General features: G+C 43.5%; 2 protein-coding genes across 11 annotated transcripts in view; one reads left to right on the top strand and one right to left on the bottom strand.

Moving 5' to 3' along the window:
* ASPH (aspartate beta-hydroxylase) overlaps positions 1-8,117 on the top strand; it is a 191,779-nt gene extending 183,662 nt beyond the window's left edge. For all 10 annotated transcript variants that reach the window (XM_075920632.2, XM_075920630.2, XM_075920631.2 and 7 more), the window contains one exon: positions 1,941-8,117. In XM_075920632.2, the coding sequence (XP_075776747.1) occupies positions 1,941-2,091 (151 nt within the window). In that variant the 3' untranslated portion in view covers positions 2,092-8,117. The remainder of the gene's footprint in view (positions 1-1,940) is intronic.
* Positions 8,118-9,696: 1,579 nt separating this feature from the next.
* CLVS1 (clavesin 1) overlaps positions 9,697-23,909 on the bottom strand; it is a 120,839-nt gene continuing 106,626 nt past the window's right edge. The window contains exon 6 of the mRNA XM_006113635.5: positions 9,697-10,852. Within this exon, the coding sequence (XP_006113697.2) occupies positions 10,765-10,852 (88 nt within the window). The 3' untranslated portion in view covers positions 9,697-10,764. The remainder of the gene's footprint in view (positions 10,853-23,909) is intronic.

Genomic DNA, 23,909 nt, shown 5'->3' on the forward strand with positions numbered 1-23,909 from the left:
TTTAAGTTTTGGTCTTCAACTTGTTAAAGAATGTGACTGCTCATACACAAGCCAGTTTGAGTGAATTGTCTGTATTATGTTTTGAGAGATACTATCAATTTTTTGCACTAAAATTTTAAAAATGTAGTGTTCCCTCCCTAAGCCCATGTCTACACAGGAAAATTGCACTTCAATAAGTTTACTTTTCCTGCTTGGCTGTGCTTTATACCCTGGAATACCCACTAAAGGTATGTCCACACTGCAAGCTTATTTCGGAAAAAGCTATTCCGGGAAGTTATCTTCCAAAATAACTTATTTTGAAATAGAGCATTCACACAATAGGGAAGCCTCCTAATTAATTGGTGCCAGGCTCCCCTAATGTGGATTTAGAGCCCCAGGGGGCATTGGGGAGGAATAACTTAGAATGGCCGGGGGGGGGAGGGGGGGAGTTATTTTGACATAGCAGCAGTGAAGTGTCCACACACACCCTCTTCCGAAACAGCTTTTTTGGAAGAAGCATTATTCCTCATGGAATGATGTTTATCAACGTCAGAAAAAGCCCTCCGTTATTTCGATTTTCTGTCAAAATAACACAGTTGCTGTGTGGACGCTAGTATTGTTTTTCTGGAATAACGGCTGTTTTTCTGGAATAATGGTGCAGTGTAGATGCACCCTAAGAGTGCTCTCTTTTTGTGTCCATATGGTGTGTCTCTCCATGGAAGCAGTGCTTAGTAAAGCACAGTAGAACCATGGCTTTAGAAATGCCAGTCTTAAAAATGACCAGTTGTATAAACTATTGTTCCCATTTGCGGGGAGGCAGGCATCACATAATGGACGCGATGTCAATGAAAAGCAAGGTGGCATCCCATCACATTGCAGTGCTTTCAGAGCATTGGAAAACAATGGTAGTGGTTGGAAGGACAAGAAGAAAGCGATGCAGTGCACAATGCTGCAATTTATGCATCATACAGAGTATAATTTTGAAATGTTTTGTATTTTTATGAACTTCTGTAGCTTAAAGGGGCTTGGACAGAGCAGCATTGATCTGCCCTGTTGATTTAGTTATATCAGCATAATTATGCCAAAATAAACTGAACTAGTGCAGCTTTTTCTCCCCTGTAGACAAGCCCTACTGCAGAGGTTTATGCAATGAGTTTATTCACATTCTTGAAGTTAAGTATGAATCAGGGCAATTCTGTTTTTTTAATCCAGTTTGTTTGACATGATTTGTTTATTTTTAAACCATGCTACTGGCTATTGCACATCTTTCCATTATTCTCTAATGTGTACATGTCTGAAATGCAAGTAGGGGGCTTGATATAAAGAGGCTACATAATTGAGAACGGTAAATGCTCAGTGCTTCCTAGACTCTCATTCTTGCATATGCCTATATGCATACAAAGAGGGTGTGTCTACGCAGCAGGGCTTAACTCAAAATAAGCTACGCAAATTGGCTACGTCAACTGCATAGCTTATTTCGAAATAGCTTATTTTGAAATTGGGAGCGTCTACTCGGCACTTATTATGAATTAAGAGCACTCTTCCTCCTACTTCCCTTACTCCTCGTACAGTGAGGGTTACAGGAGTCAGAGTAAAAAGTCCTCCAGCCTGTCAGTATTTCAACATTATTTCGAAATAACTGCCTGCTGTGTAGATGTGGACCTAGTCATTTTGAAATAATGCTAGTTATTTCAAAATATTTTTACTGTGGAGACGTACCCAGAGAGAATATAAAAGTACAGCTCAGTTTTTGGAGCTGCATCAAATTGAACTTTTATAGTTATTTCATTCAGAGCTATGATACAGGCATCTCATATGTTTTTATTAAATACTACATTCCTTAAAGTAAAACCATGCTGATTATACCTTTTCCGTATCTCCAAAGCAAATACCTGCCCAGATAAGTGCTCACTATTGGGTACCCAAAAAACAATAATAAAGGATGTTCTTCTCTATTACAGAACCTGGGAAGAAGGGAAGGTTCTTATCTTTGATGATTCTTTCGAGCATGAAGTGTGGCAGGATGCTGACCGTTATCGGCTGATATTCATTGTGGACGTGTGGCACCCTGAGTTAACACCTCAACAGAGACGCACTCTTCCTGCCATTTAAGAGTAAATTTCTGATATAAGAAAAAGATGAGGTTTAATTCATTGGAGTTCGCGAATATAAATATACAACACTAACTTGGATTGCCGTGTGGAACAGGTCAGCCTTCTAGGGGCTAGGAGATGTGAAGAAATTGTTCCACATTTACTATGGACTTATCTCAAAACGTTCCATTCTGTTTCACACTAACATGGCACTGATCTAATGGATTTGCTTATACTCAGCCAAAGAGCTGAAAGACCAGATTTTTATAATGAGGAATGTGCAAATGTTTGTGACATGTCTATGTGATATGTACCAATACTACAGACGTATATATGCACATAGCTAGTCAATCATCTTATTGGCTATGTTAATGCACAAATATCTGATTTGTACATGCACTGTTACCTGGAAATGATGCGTATACAATAGATGTGCATAAACATTTGCAAACAGCTAGTTTTGGAAATCTGTCATACAATTTCTAATCATAAATGTTTTAGGTATGAAACATTATGCATATAGGAGCAACTGTAGATAATGTGAATGGATTGTTTTATTTCGTATTTTTCTACATGAGTAATTGTATTTTTCTATCAGAGCTGTACATGGATCACTTCCTTTTGTGAACCACTAATTTTTTTAAAAAAATGTGTACAATAAATGCACCTTCAGCTTTCAGCAGGAGGAGGAACTTTATAGGAACAGATCTTACTTTTGCGAAGTGTGGCAGCCTCTTCTTGCCATCTGTAAATGTAGGCTGTAAGATGAGTTTGAAAACTGATATGCAATCAGTTGTTTTCCTACAGTGAAAGAGTTCTTTAAATCTCCTTCAGCTACAAGTTTCTCTTCAGTTCTAGGACCTGATCCTGGGAAGTACTGAGCATCTGTGATATCCATTAACTTAAGTGGGCCTTGCAGGTGTTCAGGAGTTCAAAATTTAGAATTATGTTAATTGCTTTGTTCCCTATCATTTCAAGGCCCTTTGTGTCATGCCATCTTCTGTCCAAGAGTTGGACACAGCTCCATCCAAGGTTAACTTCTAGATTGACCTGAGTGGTCATTCCTCAGAATAAGAACCTAAGCAGAAGAGAGACAGAATTCCCTCAGCTGGGAGCAAAGTTCTGATTTGGAATTCTGATCCTTGCCTGGAAGCACTGACTTTTTGCTAGAATGTGGAACCAGATAAGAGGAGATTTGAGCACAGTTTTCTTCATTTTATTAATTTCCATGTCAGCAATTAGAGAGTTTAGATTTTTGTTCGCTATATCCCCAGAGAAAAGAATGGGCTGCTTACCCTCTCCCCATCTTAGTCTTGGGAAACATTCATATTGCAGTAAATTGTCAAATGTCTTGTATTACTAAGGTGCCTTATGGTTGTAACTAAGCACCGTATGCACATACTCAGATTTTGGATATTACTAGGTCATATAGTGCCATATAACACATTGCATGTAACTCTCTTTTTTGGAGGTGTGCACTTTTATTTCCTTTTGGATTAGCAAAATGTAGTGGTCATGCACTGAAGAAGACTTCAGTCTCCGCTAAGTATGATCCAGAAAAAAGCTCGAGTGTGCTTTCTAACCTAGAGACAACTGTGTATCCACCTGAACAGAAATTCACAACTCTCAGGTGAATTATCAGGAGGTTCTAAAACAATTTTATTCATTTCACACTTTGAAACATGTAAAATGCTTATTGAGGGTTTAGTATACGGGCCAGATCCGGACCACCAAGTTGCTAGATCTGGCCCATGGCCCAGCAGGAGTCTGTCAGTTTCCTGGCCTGCCCCGCCCCCACATACTGCTCTGAGCAGTGGGCTGAGCACGCTGTGGGTCTGTGGGAGGGGGATGAGAGGCTTTGTGAGCTGTCCCTGCCCAGCACAATCTTGCTGCTCTCTTTGGTCAAAGCTGCCAGGCGGCACATGAAGTACCCTCCCCCTGGGCTTGCAGCATTCGGAGCAGCACATGATCTCCGCCGGTGGCTCTTCTGAGTGGTGTGCGGGGGGGGAGCAGGCAGGGAACCTGCTGGGATATTGGCCAGGAGCCACTTAGGTAAGCGCCTCCTGGCTAGAGCCTGCCTCTGGCACTCCAACCCCTCTCTGCCCCTAAACCTCAGCCCCTCCCTACGTCCCTACCCTATGTTACCCAAGCCCTCTGCACCCCCACTTCTGCACCCATAGTCCTGCCCAGACCTGCACCCCAGTCACCTGCCCCTAGTCACAACCCAAATCCCTGAACCACTGCTCTAGATCACAGCCCCCCCTACATCCCTTTTCCAGGTCACAACCTCCTCCCAGACCTTGTACCCCAATCCTCTGCCCCTGGTCACAACCCAAACTCCTGCACCCCTCCTGCACTCCTGTCCCAGATCACAACCTCCTCCCATACCCCGCCCCCTCCTAATTCTCCTCCAGGTCAGAATCCTCTCCTGCATCCCAGACCCTGCACCCCAGTTCCCTGCCTCAGATCACAATCCACTCCTTCCCAGACCCCACACACCCTCTTGCATTGCAGTTCCTTACCCCAAGCTCCCTTCTGCACCCAACTTCCATCTCAGACCCTGCACCTCCTACTCCAATATCATGGAAGAGTGCAGCTCTTGACATCTTACTGAAGTCATGGAGTGGACCCCCATCAAAAATTATTGCCTACGCCTGGTTTAGTAGAACAGTGTACGAGAACTATTTATAAATGAAGTGCCCACTATAACTAGGCTTACTGGGATGCTAGTTGCGTGGCATATTTTGTGATACCATAAAAAAAAAACAAGAACGATAAATAACATATTTTTTTTAAATTGATCAAAAAGTGTTTGGCTTTGAACCAGAATTGCTTTCTTTTAGAATATACTTAATTCACTTTAGACTACATTGCAGTTTGCATTGCTTGGATTTAAAACCCAGTCTCTAGAGGTATAACAGATGTGGTTTAGTTTTTAATTTGTGAAAACTCATGTGCTTTTCTTGTAGCTCCGATTGTTCCATTATTGTTTAGTAACATTTCTTTTCTCTTCCTCTGAAGGTAGATGTTTTATCATTTGATATTATGATTGGCAAATACATTACACTGAAGCTGCACCCACAAGCATATTAATGTTCATTAAATAGTGTGGGCTGCTATATTGTGCATTAAAAACTAGAGTGCTTGGAATGTGGCAATTCGGATCATGTGGCTTCATTATTAGTAGCTTCTGCTCCACTGAAATTGCCTTGCCTCTGTTGTTTTGATGACAGGGAAGAAAGAACGTTGTGCATCCATTAAGCATATGGAGGAACTTATAAAATTGTACAGTGTATATGTGACACCTCATTTTAAGCCTTTTAAGTTGCAAACTGATGTTTCCTTAGAAGAAAGAACCTTTCTACATTGGAAATTCTAATGAAAGAAACAAATGAAAATACTTTTTAAAGTGAAAAATATCCTTAGGAAAACATTTTGTCCTTCAGGTGATTTGACAGAGAAGTACCATACAAACTAATCATAGAACTGGAAGGAACCCCAAGAGGTCGTCCAGTCCCCATGCCCTCCAGGGGGAGCTGTGAGGCTCCATGGCTATGGAGCCTTGAGATAAACAAAGCGGTGCGGGCCCGTAGCCCACATTGAGAAACACTGATCTAGACTATCCCTGCTCTTAAATCTCCAGTGATGGAGATTCCACAGCCTCCCTAGAAACTTACTCCAGTGTTTAACTACCCTGACAGGAAGTTTTTCCTAATGTCCAGGAGCAACTGGTGAGGAGGACCCAGGAGGCCACCAGCCATGTGACACCTCCCTCCCCACACAGCCTAAGGAAGGGCTGGGGCAACCCCCCTCTGTCTCAGGCTCCACACTACCTCTTCCCCCAAACTGATGCAGCCCAGGGACTGGTATGGGTCTGCCCCCTCCCCCCCCCCCCCACACACACTCACTGGCAACAGCATGGGAAATGGAGCAATGCAGCCCCGGCTCGCTCTGCTTCCTGCCAGGAGTGTGGCGGCAATCCCACCCTTCCCCCAGGTGACATGCCTGGGAGAGCAGAGTGAGCTGGGGCCATTGCCAGTGAGTGTGGGGGGTTTGGACCCCTGCTAGGGACACCAGGCCTCCCCGCTAACCCTCCCACTGGCTGCTGGCCCTTTGCTGCTCCTGCCCATGGTGGTGGTGGGGTGGCACATGCTGCCTTGCGCCCTTGTATGCATCACCCCTGCTAATGTCCGGCCTCAATCCCCTTTGCTACAGTATAAGTCTATTGCTTTTTTCCCCCCTCATCAGAACTTGAGGAGAATGATTTCCCCCCTTACTCCATGTAACAACCTTGTAGGTATTTGAGAGTTATTATGTCCCCTCTGTCTTCTCTTTTTCCCTAGGCTCTGTTTGTCAGAGGCTGGGTATAGGTGACAGGGGAGGGATCATTTGATGATTCCCTGTTCTGGTCACTCCCTCTGGGGCACCTGGCATTGGCCACAATCAGCAGACAGGATACTGGGCTAGACGGACCTTTGGTCTGACCCAGTTTGGCCGTTCTTATGACTAAACAAACCCAGTTCTTCTAGTCTTCCCTCATAGGCAGTGTTCCCTGTAAGCTGAGTGCTTGGGCAGACACTCAGGAGAGATTCAAATGCCACCCAGGTAATTAGCAGAGCACCCTTAGCTGGCACCATGTGTGTGTTTGTAGTACATATCTGCACACACTTTGCCACACATAACACAATTTATTCTGCGCATGGATGGAAAAAATTAGGGGGGAATGTTGCTCATAGGTCATGTTTTCTAGTCCTTTAATCATCTTCTCCAGTTTCTCCACATCTTTCCTGAAATGTGGCACCCAGAACTGAATACAATACTCCAGTTGTGGCCTAATCAGTGCAGAGTAGAGAGGAAGAATGACTTCTCGTTTCTTGGTCACAACTCTCCTGTTAATGCATCGCAAAATCATGTTTGCTTTTTTCGCAACAGTGTCACACTGTTGACTCATATTTAGCTTTTGGTCCATTAAGACCTCCAGATCCCTTTCTGCCGTACTCCTTTCTACACAGTCGCTTCCCATTCTGTATGTGTGAAATGGATTGATTCTTCCTAAGTGGAGTACTTTGCATTTGTCCTTATTAAACTTCATCCTGTTTACCTCAGAACATTTCTCCAGTTTGTCCAGATCATTTTGAATTATAATTCTATCTTCTAAGCACTTACAGCCAGCTTGGTCTCCTCCAGAAATTTTATAAGTGTACTTTCTATGCCATTATCTAAATCATTGATGAAGATATTGAACAGAACTGATCCCTTCAGAACCCCACTTGTTATACCCTTCCACCATGACTGTGAATCGTTGATAACTACCCTCTGGGAATGGGTATCCAACCAGTTAAGCATCCACATTAAAGTAGCTCCATCTAAGTTGGGTTGCGCAGTAATTTTTGCAGGGAGGCCACTTAATGAAGTTTGCAATATGGTCATGGGCCAGCTCTACCCCCTGGAAGAGGGCCTAGGGTGGAAGGGGTGGGGCTGGGACTAGCCTCTCATGAGAGTAGTTTGAGGCTGCAGGCTCTGAATTAAATATACAGCAAAGGGCTTGTGGCTCCCAGCCTTGCCACTACCCCATTGCTTGGCAGCTGCCTGGGATTACTTCAGCTTTTTAAAGGCTCACTGCTACGGCTCCTGCCAAGGTAGTGCCACAACTGGGAGCCGTGAGCCATTGAAATAGGATCCTGATGGCTGAGCCACTGCCTGGAAATTTGCTGGCACAGGCAGTAGGATATAAATAGAAAATGGCCAGATCCAGTCCACTGGATCAAAGTGTTAGGTAGGCTGGTTCTGGCCCCCGGGCCACATCTTGCCCAGCTCTGATCTAGGTTGTATTCCCTAGTTTGTTAGTGAGAGAGCCATGCAAGATTGTATCAAATGCTGTGTTAAAGTCTAGATAGATATACCACATCTACTGCTTCCCACTTATCCACAAAGCTTGTTATCCTATCAAAGAAAGCTATCGAGCTGGTGTGATATGATTTGTTCTTGTAATATTTGTATTGTATTGTACCAATAAATCAATAAAACATGTTTCTTTTTCCTGTTCATAGTTATGTACCTAAGCACAGAGTTAAATGAGAGCCACCATCTTTTATTCATGCACTGATATATTGAGATATATATTACAGGGCAATAGAGAAGTTTATTCATGTCACCACTGTATGTAATAGTCATAACTTCTTAATGGTCTCTAATCTTTTCTAGAGGCTGATGCTCACTCACTAGGAATTCAGTGGCACTCAAAATGTTTGAGCCGCACGACTCTTACTGAAATAAACTCAGGCTATTAAAATGTATTGCAGAATTCCGCAGATAAGATTTTCTCAGTTTTCTTTCTCTCTACCTCATGACTTACAAAATGTTAGCACACTCTTCTTCTGAGAGCATCATTTCAAAGCCAGCACAGGTAAGTGTCTTATCTAGGAAGACACTAAAACAAGGGATTGAGGCTATCTCTACCCTAGGAAACTCTTTTGAAATTACTAAATTCGACTGAAGAACTCCCGATTTAACAAATTCGAAGTAGCATGTTCTCACTACCTTGGACTTAGTGCCCCAAGCACTAGACTTAGAAGCACTCTAAGGAGCTGCAGGAGGCCTCCCAGAGGCCAATAAGTTTCAATTAGTGGCACTGGAGCATCCACACTACCGTCATTTCAAAATTACGATTTCAGAATTAGTATTACTCCTGATGAAAAGCAGGAGCACAGAGTTCAAATTCCATGCCCTGTTATTTTGAAATAATGGGTTTGGTAATGAGGATACATCTCTTATATATTTGACTTTAGAGGGGTTTCTTTGAAATAAGGTCCTAGTGTAGACCAGGGCTGTGACACATTATATTACAATTTCTATGGAAGCCAGTGCTTTGTTAAACTACTTGCCATTCTGCCTAGTGTATTCTACCATGGATTCTCATGAGCGGAAACATCCCTAAGCTATATGGTTTCAATCTTACAACATGCTGTGTTCTCTGTGATTCTGGGCACTCCTGCAAAATGTGTAGGGCCCTCAATACTTGCTGACATCCGCATCACCTTGCAGAGCTCCTACCACCCTGCAGATCAAGCCCTATAATCTACCCCATACTTCTGAGAAATATAAACCATACAGAAATTGTACTCTTTCTGCAGTTATTCTGCCTGTACCATTAGTAGCTTTATTAATAGCTCTTAATCCCTACTTGTGTGTAATAGTGTCTGACAGACACCCCCATCTGGCCAGGTGTAAGTGTGATATTCTATGTCAGTTAGAGGTGGCACATTTTGTTTTCACTCATTAGAGATGACTGTGTCAGTTGAACTACATCATCACATCAACGTACCACTCATGAGTTATGTGGCCCTCCCTAAGGCACGGTTAAAAAGAATATTATGCTGTCTACTGTCAATGCATGTTGTGTATCTGACTTACATTGCCTTATTTGACACATGGGCACGGAACGCTTGTCCTAATAAAAGCTACATAATACAATGAATGGAAGGTAAAAAGTGCATGCAAAAATCTGTATAACTGTTTGAGAAAATAGTCACTGCAGATGAAATTTCTTAACAGTGGATTTTTTATTTTTTTAATCTATTTCCATTTCAGTGTAAGGATGGGATTCATTTTGTAAGTAGAGCATAGAGAGAAATAACAAACTGATCTTTGGCATTTCAGTTCTACATTTCTTTTCTTCCACATTTCCTTCCAGTCAAAGCATTATTTTATATAATTCATTCTAAGAGTTCCCTTTCCATTTTAGCCACAGCCTCCATCCGCAATCAATATATGCCTCTGGCTACACCTTTTGCTGATTGCAGGAGGAAAGAGGGTTAAATGGTTTTGCAGAGCTTTCATTTGCAGTAGTGACCTAAATGAAACAATCTGGATTGAGCCATTCATCACCAGTGAATGTTTCCAGTGAATTCTTCCCCACCCACACACACACAAGGCTAACAGGATGTTGAGCTGCCTGTGGAAAAACACATTAATGAAATTAAATAATCACATTTCAAATTGTGTGTGTCTGCTGCCCACATAGCTCATTACATTTATCTGACAGTTTTATAAAAGCTTCATAAATAAAAAATAATCTTTGCAGGTACTGAAATAAGTGAATCCTGCAAGTAGCCGGGGTGATATCACATACTGTAATGTTGAATAACATTATGCTGGTGATGTTGTGGGTAAAAAAGAAAAAAAGCTTGTTAGGGATTCAAAGGTATTAGAGATGTTATCTCGGGTCTCTGAGCTACATTAAACCTAATAATTAGACTGCACGCGATAACTTCAAAATACTGTACTTTAAAATGCACTTAATCTAAACATCATTTTAGGAAAACTGCAGCGCATCCCAGAAAAACCTCCATCTGTGCATCATTTGTATGTGTACAAAGGAGTCTGTCCTTCACTTTTCAGTCATTTTAATGTTGCAAAACTAAAAAGAAAAAAAATAAATGAATAATTTGTTTTTTACAACTAGACTCCTTACGATATCTGAGTTAGCATCCTTCACCAAAAGAAATCTCTGTGTAGCTTTGGCTGAACAGACAGGGGGCTTGTGACAATCGTTACTTGGTCTGGAAAAATGGAGGTCCTGTTTTCAAGCAAAAAGAGTGTGTGTGTTTGTTTAAAGCGTGCTGTGTGCTTTGCAGGTTTCTGATGCTGTTGAAGTTTGGCAATACGTTTGTGAGAGTTGGTAATGCAGAACTCAGTCTAGAGCCAGTAAAAGTTGGGTGTTCTCGCTCTCACCCAGTTCCTCATGTTTCATCGTGCCAGGTTCCACCACAGACTGAGACCTGAAAGCAAAAACACATCCATGCTAAGTGAGAGTGAGCAGAAATACTACCATCTTCAACCCACCTTAGGCTTCTTCAGAATATTGTGACCTTTCCTTTTTCTATGGTGCTCAAATGAAATGCATAAAAATACTGGGTTTACTATGTACAGTTGATATAAAATAATTGGAAAACATACATCTAATTGTGCTCCCAACATGGCAGGTGTTCGGTTTAGTTTTATGAGAGCAGCCCTTTCCTTAGGAATATTCCATAAGTGAGAAGCTCCCTCCTGAGATTAACTTGATGTCCCAGAGAATGAGCTCTCCCTGACAGAAGAAAGGCACATGGTGTGTATAGTGCATGGGAGGGAATAGGAGCCACAATACAGGCAGTCCCCGACTTACGTCGGATCCGCACTTACGAACGGGGCTTTCTCGCCCCGGAGGTCGAGGTAGCGGATTGCTACCTGTGAGCTCCGGGGCGCGAGAGCCCCGTTCATAAGCTGCTCCGGTGCCCCTGGTCTGCTGGAGACCGTCTCCAGCAGACCAGGGGCACCGGGCGGGTTCCCGCGCTTCTGAGGCTTTGCCAGAGCAAAGCCTCAGAAACGCAGAGAACCGCCGCTGCTGCCGCTTGAGACCCGGTGCCTGTGGTCTGCTGGGGACGGTCTCCAGCAGACCACAGGCACCGGGACTGAAGCCGCAGCTGCGGGGGGGAGGGGTCCCGCGCATCTGAGACTTTGCCAGAGCAAAGCCTCAGAGGCGCGGCACCCCGCTGCCACTGCTGCTCTGCTCCCTGTGTCCCTGGTCTGCTGGGGGGGGAGGGTGCAGCTAGTGTGCCCTCCCCCCCCGGCAGACCAGGCTTTTGTTTTGGACCCTGGAGCAGAGCAGCTGGGGCGCTGCGGATTGGTCCTGCAGCGCCCGCTCTGGGCACTACTGGACCAACCCGGCAGCATCCCAGCTGCTCTGCCCCAGGTCCTGATTCAGCCGCTGCTGGTCAGTTTCAGCAGTGGCTGAATCAGGACACCTGGGGCAGAGCAGCTGGGGTGCTGCTGGGTTGGTCCAGTAGCGCCGAGGGGTGCTACTGGAGCAACCCAGCAGCACCCCAGTTGCTCTGCCCCAGGCGTCCCCAAGTCAGCCGCTGCTGAAACTGACCAGTGCTGACTGCAGGAAGCCCGAGGCAGAGTTGCTCTGCCCCAGGCTTCCTGGAATCAGCGCTCATCAGTTTCAGCAGCAGCTGACTTGGGGAAGCTTGGGGTTCTTAAGTTGAATCTGTATGTAAGTCAGAACTGGCGGTCAGTTTCAGCAGCAGCTGAATCTGGACGCCAGTTCCGACTTACATACAGATTCAACTTAAGAACAAACCTACAGTCCCTATCTTGTACGTAACCCGGGGACTGCCTGTACATATATGTGCATATGTCATCCTGCGCCCAATGACTAGGCCTTTGCTCCTGCCCCAACCTCCCTTCAGTCTGAGGTAACATAGCCTGACTGTACATTGAAAGAGCACTCATTATAATATACTTGCCCACTAGATACACTGCAGGGCAGTCGTTCACCACATTCAAGGCCACTGCATAAACCCATTACAATCCTCAGCACATTAAAACAACGCAGACAGGGACCCAGTCTCAGTGTTATCTGTGGCTTGGCTCTGACACTAATCATTGGTTTTCCCTTTGTCTTCATCAGACGCAGCTTAGTACCGCCCCTCTTCTCGCCCTCCCCCGCAAAAAAAATGTTCAGACCTTTCTCTTGAGCTATCTTTCTAATACTTAAATCCTGCTTAACCCCAGGGCAGAGTATTGATTTAAACAATCAGCACAGCATGCCTGATCTCAACAGCACTGAACAATCACAACAAAGAACCAGCCCTCATGTTTGGATTTTTTGGTTTTCTAAACGCAACAATTTTTATTTGTTGGCTCACCTACAGACAGCCCCCCCCCGCAACCTGAAGAAAATTCTTTCCAGCAGCCACACACGAAACCTCAGACGTACTCACCCAGGAACTATCCCTGCAATGAACCCCACTGCCAACTCTGTCCACACATCTATACAAGTGACACCATCACAGGACCAAACCTCATAAGCCACCACATCAGAGGCTCCTACAACTGTACATCCTCTAATGTGATCTATGCCATCAAGTGCCAAGCAATACCCCTCTGCCATGTGTATTGGCCAAAATGGACAATCTCTATGGCAAATGATAAATGGACACAAATCAGATATTCAAAATGGTAACACAGAGAAACCCATAGGAGAACATTTTAACTTACCTGGCCATTCCATTAGTGGATTACAAGTAGCCATTCTTCTACAAAGGCATTTCAAAAACTAACTTCAGTTCAGAATTGGCCTTCATATGCAAATTTGACACTCACTTTCATGGCTTGAGCAAAGACCTGAACTGGCTGGGCCATTATAAAACCTGCTTTCCTTATATTCAACACCCAATTGACATCAAAAGCTAAGTTTGGGACACTTCCAGCCAACTCAATTAGCCTCATTAGCACCTGCACTACAATTGACAGATACTTCCCTCCCTTCTTTTTCTGTTATAAATTGTAAGGGTCCCTCCTTTTCTGTCCACTTTGCTTAGCTGGGGAAGTGAGTTGTAACCACAAAGGCCTACTCGTTGTTTTTTTTTTATTTTGTTGATGTTGTGTATTGCTTTTGTTTGTTTCAGTTGGTTGGTTTAAGGAAGGAGTTGGGAAGAAAACAATGAAACAGTTGTTTATGTTCTCAGTTTTTTTCAGGTACATAGACTCTGTTAGTTAAAAATGTAGCTCTTAAATGAATGTTGTCCATTTACACCAATGAAAATGTCTCATAATGTTCTAGTTTTCATAGCAGCAAGATGACCATATTTACCAAAGGGAAACTGAGACAACTAATCAAGTTGGCATGAGCCAACCAGATGAATGTCCACTTTTGCCAAAACAGTCATGATAGCCAGAAAAGGGCTTAAAATTGAATGTCCCAGTCAAAACGATATGTATGGTCACCTTAGGGCAGCAAGATAATATGTTGCTCATATTTATAAGATGGTACAAATTGATGGAAGGTTTGTAAAATGAATGCATTAGTGTTTTAAATACAAATTGAAATGTTATATTCTTTATTTACATTTCCTAATTTTAGAAAGATCATAGAATCCTAGGGTTTGAAGTGACCTCGGGAAGTCATTGAATCCAACCCCTGCTAAAAGCAGGACCAATCCCAAATAATCAGCCCAGCCAGGGCTTTGTCGAGTCAGGACTTGAAAACCTCTAGGGATGGAGATTCTACCACCTATTCCAGTGCTTCACCACCCTCCTAATGAAATAGTTTTTCCGAATATCCAACCTAGACCTCCCCCCACTATAACTTGAGACCACTGCTCCTTGTTCTGCCATCTGTCACTACTGAACAGCCTCTCTCCATCCTCTTTGGAGCCTCCTTTCAGGAAGTTGAAGGCTGCTACCTAATCCTCCTCGCTCTTATCTTAAGCCCAAATCCCTTAGCCTCTCCTCGTAAGATTATTCCTCTAATAAAGGGGAATAATCACTTCCTTAGCTCTGCTGGCAATGTTGTTACTAATGCACCCCAATATGCCATTAAACTTGGCTACAAGGGCATACTGACTCATATCCAGCCTCTTATCCACTGTTATCCCCAGCTCCTTTGCTTAGCTAGTCAGTACCCAGCCTGCTGCAGTGCATGGGATTCTCTGTCCCAAGTGTAGGACTCTGTACTTGTCCTTGTTGAACCTCATCAGATTTCTTTTGGCCCAATCCTCCAATTTGTTGAGGTCACTCTAGACCGTATCCCTACCCTCCAACATATCTACCTTCCCCCTAGCTTAGTGTCTTCCACAAACTTGCTGAGGGTGCAATCCAGCCCCTCATCCAGGTCATTAATAAAGATGTTGAACAAAACCTGCCCCAGAACCTACTTTGGGGCACACCGCTTGATATCAACCCACCAACCAGACATCGAGCCATTGATCGCTACTCTTTGAGTCCAATGTAGCCACCTTTTTGTCTACCTTACAGTCCATGTGTCCAAGCCATACTACTTTAACTTGCTGGCAAGAATACTGTGAGAGACCGTATCAAAAACTTTGCTAAAGTCAAGGTATATCACATCCACCACCTTCCCTGTATATACAGAGCCAGTTACCTCATCATAGAAGGCAATCAGTTTGATTAGGCATGCTGTGATCTATTACAGACTGCCTGCTTATTGATTATAATACGATGCACCTTTAAAAACCAGTTAAAATAAACAAACCACCTATTTTATAACAATGAAACTCTCTCTCTTGTCTCCTGTTTCAGGGCCTATTTCACGACACTAACAAATGCTTTCAAACCATACAAATCAGTTATGGCTTAGATGTGCACAAATTGAGTGAACTCTGCATTTGTGAATTCTATGCTCAATTTAATATTAAAACTAGGATTCACAGTAATTTTTTTTTTCAAAAATGTCAAAATAGATGAAGGCATATTGACACTTGCTTCACAGCAATTCTGTATCAATCACTCATTAAAACCTAGCAATGGAATGTAATCAGGTACACTGCCCAATTGTATCTATAAATTGTAGCTCCGCTACTTAACAACCAGTTAAAGCCACTTTGATTTTAACTGTTCAACGAGCAGTGCAAAATTTTTAATTACAGTAGATGAGTTTACCTTGACTTATACCATTAAGCCTGATAAAAATCAGGCTGTTTTCCTATCAGCACAATGCAACACTCATAAGAACATAAGAATGGCTGTACGGAGTCAGACCAAAGGTCCATCTAGCCCAGTATTCTGTCTGCCGACAGTGGCCAGCACCAGGTGCCCCAGAGAGGGTAGACCGAAGACAATGATCAAGTGATTTGTCTCCTGCCATCCTTCTCCAGCCTGTGACAGAGGCCAAGGACACCATTTTATCCCCTGGCTAATAGCCTTTTATGGACCTAACCTCCATGAAATTATCTAGCTTCTCTTTAAAACTCTATTATAGTCCTAGCCTTCACAGCCTCCTCTGGCAAGGAGTTCCACAGGTTGACTACACGCTGTGTGAAGAAGAACTTTCTTTTATTAGTTTTAAACCTGCTCCCCATTAATTTCATTTGGTGTCCTCTAGTTCTTCTATTATGGGAACTAATAAATAACTTGTCTTTATCGGCCGTTTCCATACCACTCATGATTTTATAGACCTTTAACATATCCTCCCTCCGTCTCCTCTTTTCTAAACTGAAAAGTCCCAGTCGCTTTAACCTCTCCTCATATGGGACCCGTTCCAAACCCCTAATCATTTTAGTTGCCCTTTTCTGAACCCTTTCCAAGGCCAAAATATCTTTTTTGAGGTGAGGAGACCACATCTGTACACAGTATTCAAGATGTGGGCGTACCATAGTTTTATACAGGGGCAGTAAGATATTCTGGGTCCTATTTTCTATCCCTTTCCTAATAATTCCTAGCATCCTATTTGCCTTTTTGACCGCCACTGCACACTGTGGAAGTTTTCAGAGAACTGTCCACGATAACTCCAAGATCTCTTTCCTGATTTGTCGTAGCCAAATTAGCCCCCATCATACTGTACGTATAGTTGGGGTTATTTCTCCTGATGTGCATTACTTTACACTTATCCACATTAAAATTCATTTGCCATTTTGTTGCCCAATCACTCCGTTTGGTGAGATCTTCTTGGAGTCCCTCACAGTCTGCTTCTGTCTTGACTATCCTAAACAGTTTTGTATCATCTGCAAACTTTACTACCTCACTGCTTACCCCTTTCTCAGTAAATGGAAGGCAAAAATGAATGGAAGTTCATCTCCAAAATATTTTTGTTGCCTTTACGTGATTACCTAATGACAAATTGAGAAGCAAAGAATAAGATGGTATAAGTTAGATTTCCATGACCTGTGAATGCCTGCTCTATATCTGTGTCTAAGTTACATGCAAAGAAGCCAGAAGATGTTCATTAAAGAAGAATGGAGAATACTGTAGCTTCTAGACTCTCAATGTGTAAGGCAGACCCATGCAGACTCCCTTATGCACGAGTAAAGCAGGTATAATTAAATGTACCTTTCTGAAGATATCTCCCATGCCCCAATTCACTCATCATGTAACTCCAATTCATGTGCAACTAAGTTAGCTGGCTCTGAAGGTCATTTTCAGCATGCACAAATAGGATATTATACTCCAATTATGGTATATCCTACTAGGAGGCTAAACTTATAGCCAGATCGTGAGTTGGGTGGAATTCAATGATGCTGCACCAATTTACACCAGCTGAGGATCTGTACCTAAGTGTGACATTTTCACATTATTGATTCCCATGGTGTAAGACGGGTAGGCAATAATTTTTGCCCAGGGACCACTTCAAAATTTTTTGAAGTAGCCCCAGGCCACCCTGGAAGGGGCGGGGCTGCCCCACCCCCAGACCACGATTGGTCTGGGGGTGGGGGAGACCCTTTGCCCCCTTTCCACTAGGTATCCATGCCCTGGAAGAGGCTTCACAGGGTCGGGAGTGCAGGAAGCCTCCTCCCACCCTGCGAGGACCATGTGGCACTTTGAAGTGCTGTGGGCTCTTTGCAGGGCTGGGGCAAGGTGAAGGAAGCTTCATGCAGCTCCCCCGCCCGCAGGCCCTAATTGGCCTAGGGGCAGGAGAGCACGTAAAGCCTCCTCCACTCTCCCCTCCCGCCCTGCAAGCAGCGTGCGGCGCTTCAAAGCTCCACGTGCTCCTGGCAGGGTGGGAGGAAGCTTTGCATGCTTCCCTGCCCCCATGTCAGTTAAGGCATGGGGGGTAAGGGAGTGCGCAAAGCCTTCTCCACTCTACCCGCACCCTGCGCACAGCGTGCCACGCTTACCCTAATTGTCCTGAGGCCGAGGAAGCAGCAGGGCCTCTGCAGGCCAGATCCACGCAGGCCCACAGAGGCCCTTTTACTACTCCTGGGGTAAAAGAATGGTCTGGACTGATTTATAACCTAGATATTGTAAATTAACCTGAATGTTTTATAAGGTACAATAATGGCTTACTCCATTGTGTGTCCTCAAAGTGATAACTTCAGAAGTCATGGGGTTATGACTAGCTGCTGTTGAGGAAAGATTAGCTCATAGGGCCAGAGTATAAACTGCAGCCAGAGAAACAGATTGAATCTACGCAATTATGCTTTCCTGCCCCTCTATAATCCCCTATTCTCTATATTCAAGAAAATAATTCAGTCAATTCCACACCGTTGTGTGTGTGTTTCCTATTGAGTTAGGGAATGTAGCATTTTGATCAATTTAATTTAAAATTTAATTTAGTGTTGTCTATCCACTTTTTGAAAGAATGTTCTTCAGTGTATTTAGCTCTTGTGAATGTCAGTGGATAGACAGTCATGGGTAATAATGACCTTTGTTCATGTATGGAACAAGTGCAATGGAAAGGCAGGTGACCCAAAATCCCTCCAGTGTGTTTGTCTTTGTCTTTGGCCTGGATGATAATTCAGTCTCCCTGTCAACTAATTCCTATACTTCTGCAGTACGATTATCAAAGATGCCAACTGTGATATGAGTTTGGTGGTGTGGATCTCTGCTTGCTAAGGCAAAGGCAACCAGTCACTTCCAAGTCATTGTGTCCTATGCCATATGTGAACCAATACTCTAAATGGTAATGAAAAAGGGGCTAATTAGCCAATTTCTGGTCCCTCTGGCCTGCTTCCCCACCTCGTTATTTTTAGTGATTTGGTTGCTGGTTTTGTTCTAAAGCATTGCAATGAGTATCTTTTTGTCCATGTTTTTCATACAGCAAACCATAATTGACTGACTAAACTGAAACACCTCTGCTGAATGCCAGCATCTCAACCCAAATGAAGGTTGTGGATATATTACCTGCTACCCTGCCCCAGTGGCACAAGTGGCACATGAACACTTCGGGCCTACTTGTGCTCCCAGAGAAGCTAATGGAAATTTTGGTGACGACATTGCATGAAAGATTGGGTCCTTCCTGTGCATTTCAGGAAAACATGAGTTACGAGAGAGGAACAGGAATCCTGAATGGTTGTGAGCCTGAGCAACTGAGTCATGTATTCACTCCCTGCCTCCTTTGCTAACTTCATTGGGATTCATGTTGCTTCTGTGGTAATTGAACATTCTGTACTAAACCCACAGGGGGTTGTGCCAAGTGATCCTCCACACACATTTCACTTAGTGCTGGTGACTCATTTCAGTTTAATACCATCCAAACATTAGTTGGATTTAAAGAGTATGAATCATCTTCCTGATAATATTATCTGAAGGTATTGATAAATGTGCCAAGCTAAAATGCTAGGGCTAGTCAGAGAAATGTGTGACTGCTGTCTCCTTAAAACTCAGTGATTTAAAATGGATGCAGGTTTACTTTATATTTAGAAGTGAGATCTGCTTGGGGGCAGGAGCTGGATATTTCAAATTCTGGCTTTGTTCTCCCAAGATCCCAGTGTTCCTCCCACTGAAGGAAAGTAGAAAACATTTTCTACCCCTGGAATTGTTTCTTGTCTCAAGGTAAGCCTGTGATGTTCACTGATTATTCATGCAATACCCTTTGCTTCTGCTACTAGGGGAGAAAATCCACTTTCAGCAGTAAGATGCAAAAGAAATATTCTTGGAACTTCTTTTAATGGTATGATAGGAAAGAATAGTAATGCCCCAAATGTCTCATTGTCTAGGAATTTTGGAGCTATCAATACTAAATCTCAATGAAGTGTTCCTTTCAAGAATAGCATTAAAAGTATTTATTCTTATGCCACAGGCTCACAGCATTCAATCAATATCTATATTTTAGAGATTTGTGTGTCTGTCTGAGTCCATCCGTCTGTCTCTATTTGTTCAAGAACTAAACAGTAAGTGCTAGGGCCACCAAATTTGGTATGCAGCTTCCTCTTACCCTAATTTAAAACAAGGTCAGGGGTTTGGTTGTGCCAGGAAAATGGGAGGTTCCCAGAATGGGACTGTTTTCCAGAACATGGAGAGAGTGCAGAGAGGAAAGGCGCAATACCCACAGTTACTACTGGGTGCAGCAAGCACAGGGGACAGCTGTACTGCAGAGTGACCACTGGGGGAAGTTGCACCACCAAGGGAATTGCCAGCTGGGGCCAGGACTCGCCATCTTGCCTGCCACTGGCCCACATAAGTGGCCCCTGTGGTGGGGTGTATCTGCCTCCCTCCTTCCCCCGCACTGAGCATAGGGCATTAACTCAGCTGTGAGAGCAGAAGAGACCATACCGCCCCCCCCCACCTACACTGCCAGGCACTGGCCATCCTGGATGGTCCCTCCTTATTTTTTTCCCCGGGCCTGGGGAATGCTGGAAGGAAGCCTGCATGCCCCCAACCCTGGGCAGGACTTGGCCATCGCCAGGTAAGTCTCTTTGTCTTCAGTAAATAACATTCTATTTAAGATGTTTTGAAGCTTTTTCTTCCTGGACACTCTGCCTCACTTAAACCAATGAAAGACCAAAGACACTAGTGAGGCTGCTTTGCATGAATCTAACCTGTAATCTTGCACATGTTCTTTCAGGGCCTGTATGTCATCAGCAGATTGGTACAGAGTACACAATTTTTATGATGAAAGAATCAAGGGTGGAGAGTTTTAAGGATCAAAATTAACATGCTTGAGCAAGGTCATTCTGTCTAGCTACAGGAGAACCTCAGAGTTACAAACACTTTGGGAATAGAGGTGGTTTGTAACTGAAATGTTTGTAACTGATCAAAACATGCTGGTCATTCTTTCAAAGGTTTACAACTGCAAATTGACTTAATGCAGCTTTGAAACTTTACTGCGCAGAAGAAAATGCTGCTTTTAACGATTTTAATGTAAATGAAGCAAGCAGAGAAACAGTTTCTTTACCTTCTCAAATCTTTAACCTTCCCTTTATTTTTTTAGGAGTCCACATTTAACACAGTACATCACTGCATTTGCTTTTTTTCTGTCTCTGCTGCTGCCTGATTGCATAGGTGTGTGGTTGACACAGCCAGTTTGTAACTCTAGTATTTGTAACTCTAAGCTTCTACAGTGCATACATTTTAAAAATAGGTGGATTTATTTGAAATTATGCATGGAATGTGCTGTCACTTTTACAGTGTGTGATGGTGACAGCTGTAGTCCTTCTGAGTCAAGAAATGGGTGATTACACTGCTTTAGGATTTCTCTCATCTGAATCTTCAAGTAGTTTTTTGTGGTGGACTTGGAGTAACTGGGACTTCAAAACCCAGGCTGGGTTATCATGAGAGGAGCAACATCATTGTTTATTGGTGCTGGAGAGGGAAACAGAAGCAATTTCAGAATGATGTCTAGGACGAGAGCGTGCTCCCAGAACTTCTCTCTTAAGGGGGAGTTCCAACAGTGCAGAAGAAGGGGGTAGAGCATTTACATTGTTATTTGGGGATAACCTGTAGAAAGACCCGAGTCTTGAATAGTACTCAGCAGTGACAAGATACATGCTCATGCTGATTAGCCTTAAGAAGTTCTGCAGGCCTGGGATCCTCCATCCCAACTAGCAGCACAAATGTTTGCACTCACTGACTGGTTAGTTACACACTGAAAGTCTAATATTTGTTCCCACAAGGGATGGCAGGCCATTTTAGAGGTGATTATAAAAAAAAAGCCCTTGTCTTAAATCTTGCCTTATCAATCGGTGTTTCATATATATTGGAAATAGATGGGGATTTGTACTGTATCAGTAGACACTTATTCACCAACTCCTCCTCTTGTGGAGGACCACTGAGCAAGTCAATTTCGGCTCCGGTGTTTAGTAGGGATCAGGTGACTCCTCAGCAGCCTGCATAGCCCTTCAGGCCCTGTGACACGTGCACAGAACATGGCCCTGATTCAACAAAGCACTTACATCTCACAGGAGGAAAAAGAGTCTTGTTGAATGGGGACTTTAAATTGAGAAGAAATAGTTTTCATCTGTTGCAGTTATACCCCTGCTAAACTTAGGCCTTTTTATGCTACTTACGTGCATAGTTAGGGGTGGGCACATCTGAAGCCCAGATTCTGTGGCTTTTGTGCAATAAAACTGTTCCATAAATCTGAGCATGAAACTGCTTAGGTGCATGAAGTGCTAGGAGTGTGTGTGTGTGGAGGGGGGGAGAGAATAAGTTAGGGGGGTAAGCTGGAGCTTAACTCCTTGGCAGAGTGTCACATTCACTACATGTAAAAAGTTTTCTGTGTAAGGTCCTGAGCTTGCAAACAGATATGCGTGTGTTACATTTTATGCATGCAGGTAGTTCAACTGATTTCAGTGAGTCTCTTCTCCTGTGTACATGAATGTCTTTCCAGGACTGGGAAGTAAGCATACATCTTGTTCAGAGCTATTCAGTGATCTTAGACATCTCTAATGATTAACCTTGCTTAGAAGAGCAAATACAAAGAGGATAGAAGAGTGAATCCTCATGCACATGTCTGAAGCTTTAAGTAATACTCAAATATATTCTTACTATTGACAAGGGAAATGAAAACAAATGGGGGAGATTACCTCCTCAAGTGGGGATATTCTGAAGCTGGGAAAGCCAAGAAAACCCTGCTGTTTCTCCAGCAGATTAGCCCGAGTTTTCAAACGACAGCATGATGGAGCGATAGGTACACAAATATGTGAGAGAGTGCACATGCCTACATATCTGTGTGATGACTTTAATGTGATGACATTACATTCAGGCACAGACCCTGAAACAAGGGCCTGATTACTACTCTGTCAATCCAGTTTTATACTGCTCTAGCTCCACTGACTTCGGAGATATTACTTCAGAGTGGGGTACAACTGAAGTGAAGCAGCAGTCAGGAGTTTGACGGCTGAATTGCACTTCCAAAAGGCTTTATAAACCAACACACCCCCATTAACATCCTCCCGACATGCTCACCTTGCACGCCACCTTTTCCAGCTTTATGCCGCCTTATTTAATCTTTCCTTCCTGCTGCTAACAAGCTGATGCGCCTTTGCAAACATGCCAGTCCTGCCAAGGATTTGACTTGTTGTTTCTGGGCGTGAGAGGCTTTCAGCCTTTCAGACAGACACATTGTGGTGTATCAATCACACCACATTGTGAAACACAATTCTTTTACCTCTCACCTCCCATCTGCTCAGTTCCCTCTCCTCTGCCGCCCATTTCATGAGCACCTCGGGGCTGCTCATCTTGCAATCATTTTTTCCATTTGTAGAAAATAATAAGCGGGGAAAATGTTTCTGTTAAACGCACACCCATTCATTTTCTTACTGACAAAGCATGAGGTATTCCCCCAACCCATGCTGTGAAACCTGGCAGGGGTGGGAGAGAAAATGGTGGTTGTATTATACAGTATGTTTCCAAAACTAAACCTTCCCAGGAGGGAACCCAGTTCTTTCTTCTGTTTCAGAGGACAAAGGGAATACAAGAATGATTGGAGCAGGACAAAGAAGTATAGATTATGGGTGATAAAAGGTGGCAACTTTTTAAATATGAACACATGACAATGATTGCCAATGGGCAGCAAGATCTTAAAAGATAAGCAGAGAAAATGCCATGTCCTTTCCTTGCAACTCTAATGCATGCATGCATGCCCCCCTCCATCAGCTCAGGGCCCTGCAATCCCTCACCTGAGATGCCAGATGAAGTTTTCCCTGTTTTAAAGTATGGAAGTCTGAAATATCAACCTGGCTCCGGATCTTATGCAAATAAAATTATACTACTGATCACCACCACTAAGATTTCCCTTGAGCAAGTCATGTCATCTTTCCATGCCTCGGTTTTCCCATTGATAACTGAAGTTAATTCTTTCTCCTCGCCTGTTGCTTTGTCTGTTTAGAGTGGACCAAAGACTGCCTTGTACTCTGTGAATGTGTAATGCCAATGGGCTCCTAAGGCCTCTCAGTTTTGTTTTGATGCAAATAATTATTTTGCACATTTACAGCACCTCATACCCATAGGTCTAAAGTGCTTCACAAAGGTGCATGATCATTATGCAGGGAGATAACAGAAGCACAGGAGTTAAGTGATCAAGACGCACAGTGAGAGAGTAGCAAAGCAAGAATAAAACAGAGGTCTCCCAGTTTCTCACTTACTGCCATTCCCTAATGGTGATCTTGGTTCCTA

The sequence above is a fragment of the Pelodiscus sinensis genome, chromosome 2 (genome assembly GCF_052426305.1).
Source record: "Pelodiscus sinensis isolate ZL-2025 chromosome 2, ASM5242630v1, whole genome shotgun sequence".
Taxonomy (NCBI): Eukaryota; Metazoa; Chordata; order Testudines; family Trionychidae; genus Pelodiscus; species Pelodiscus sinensis.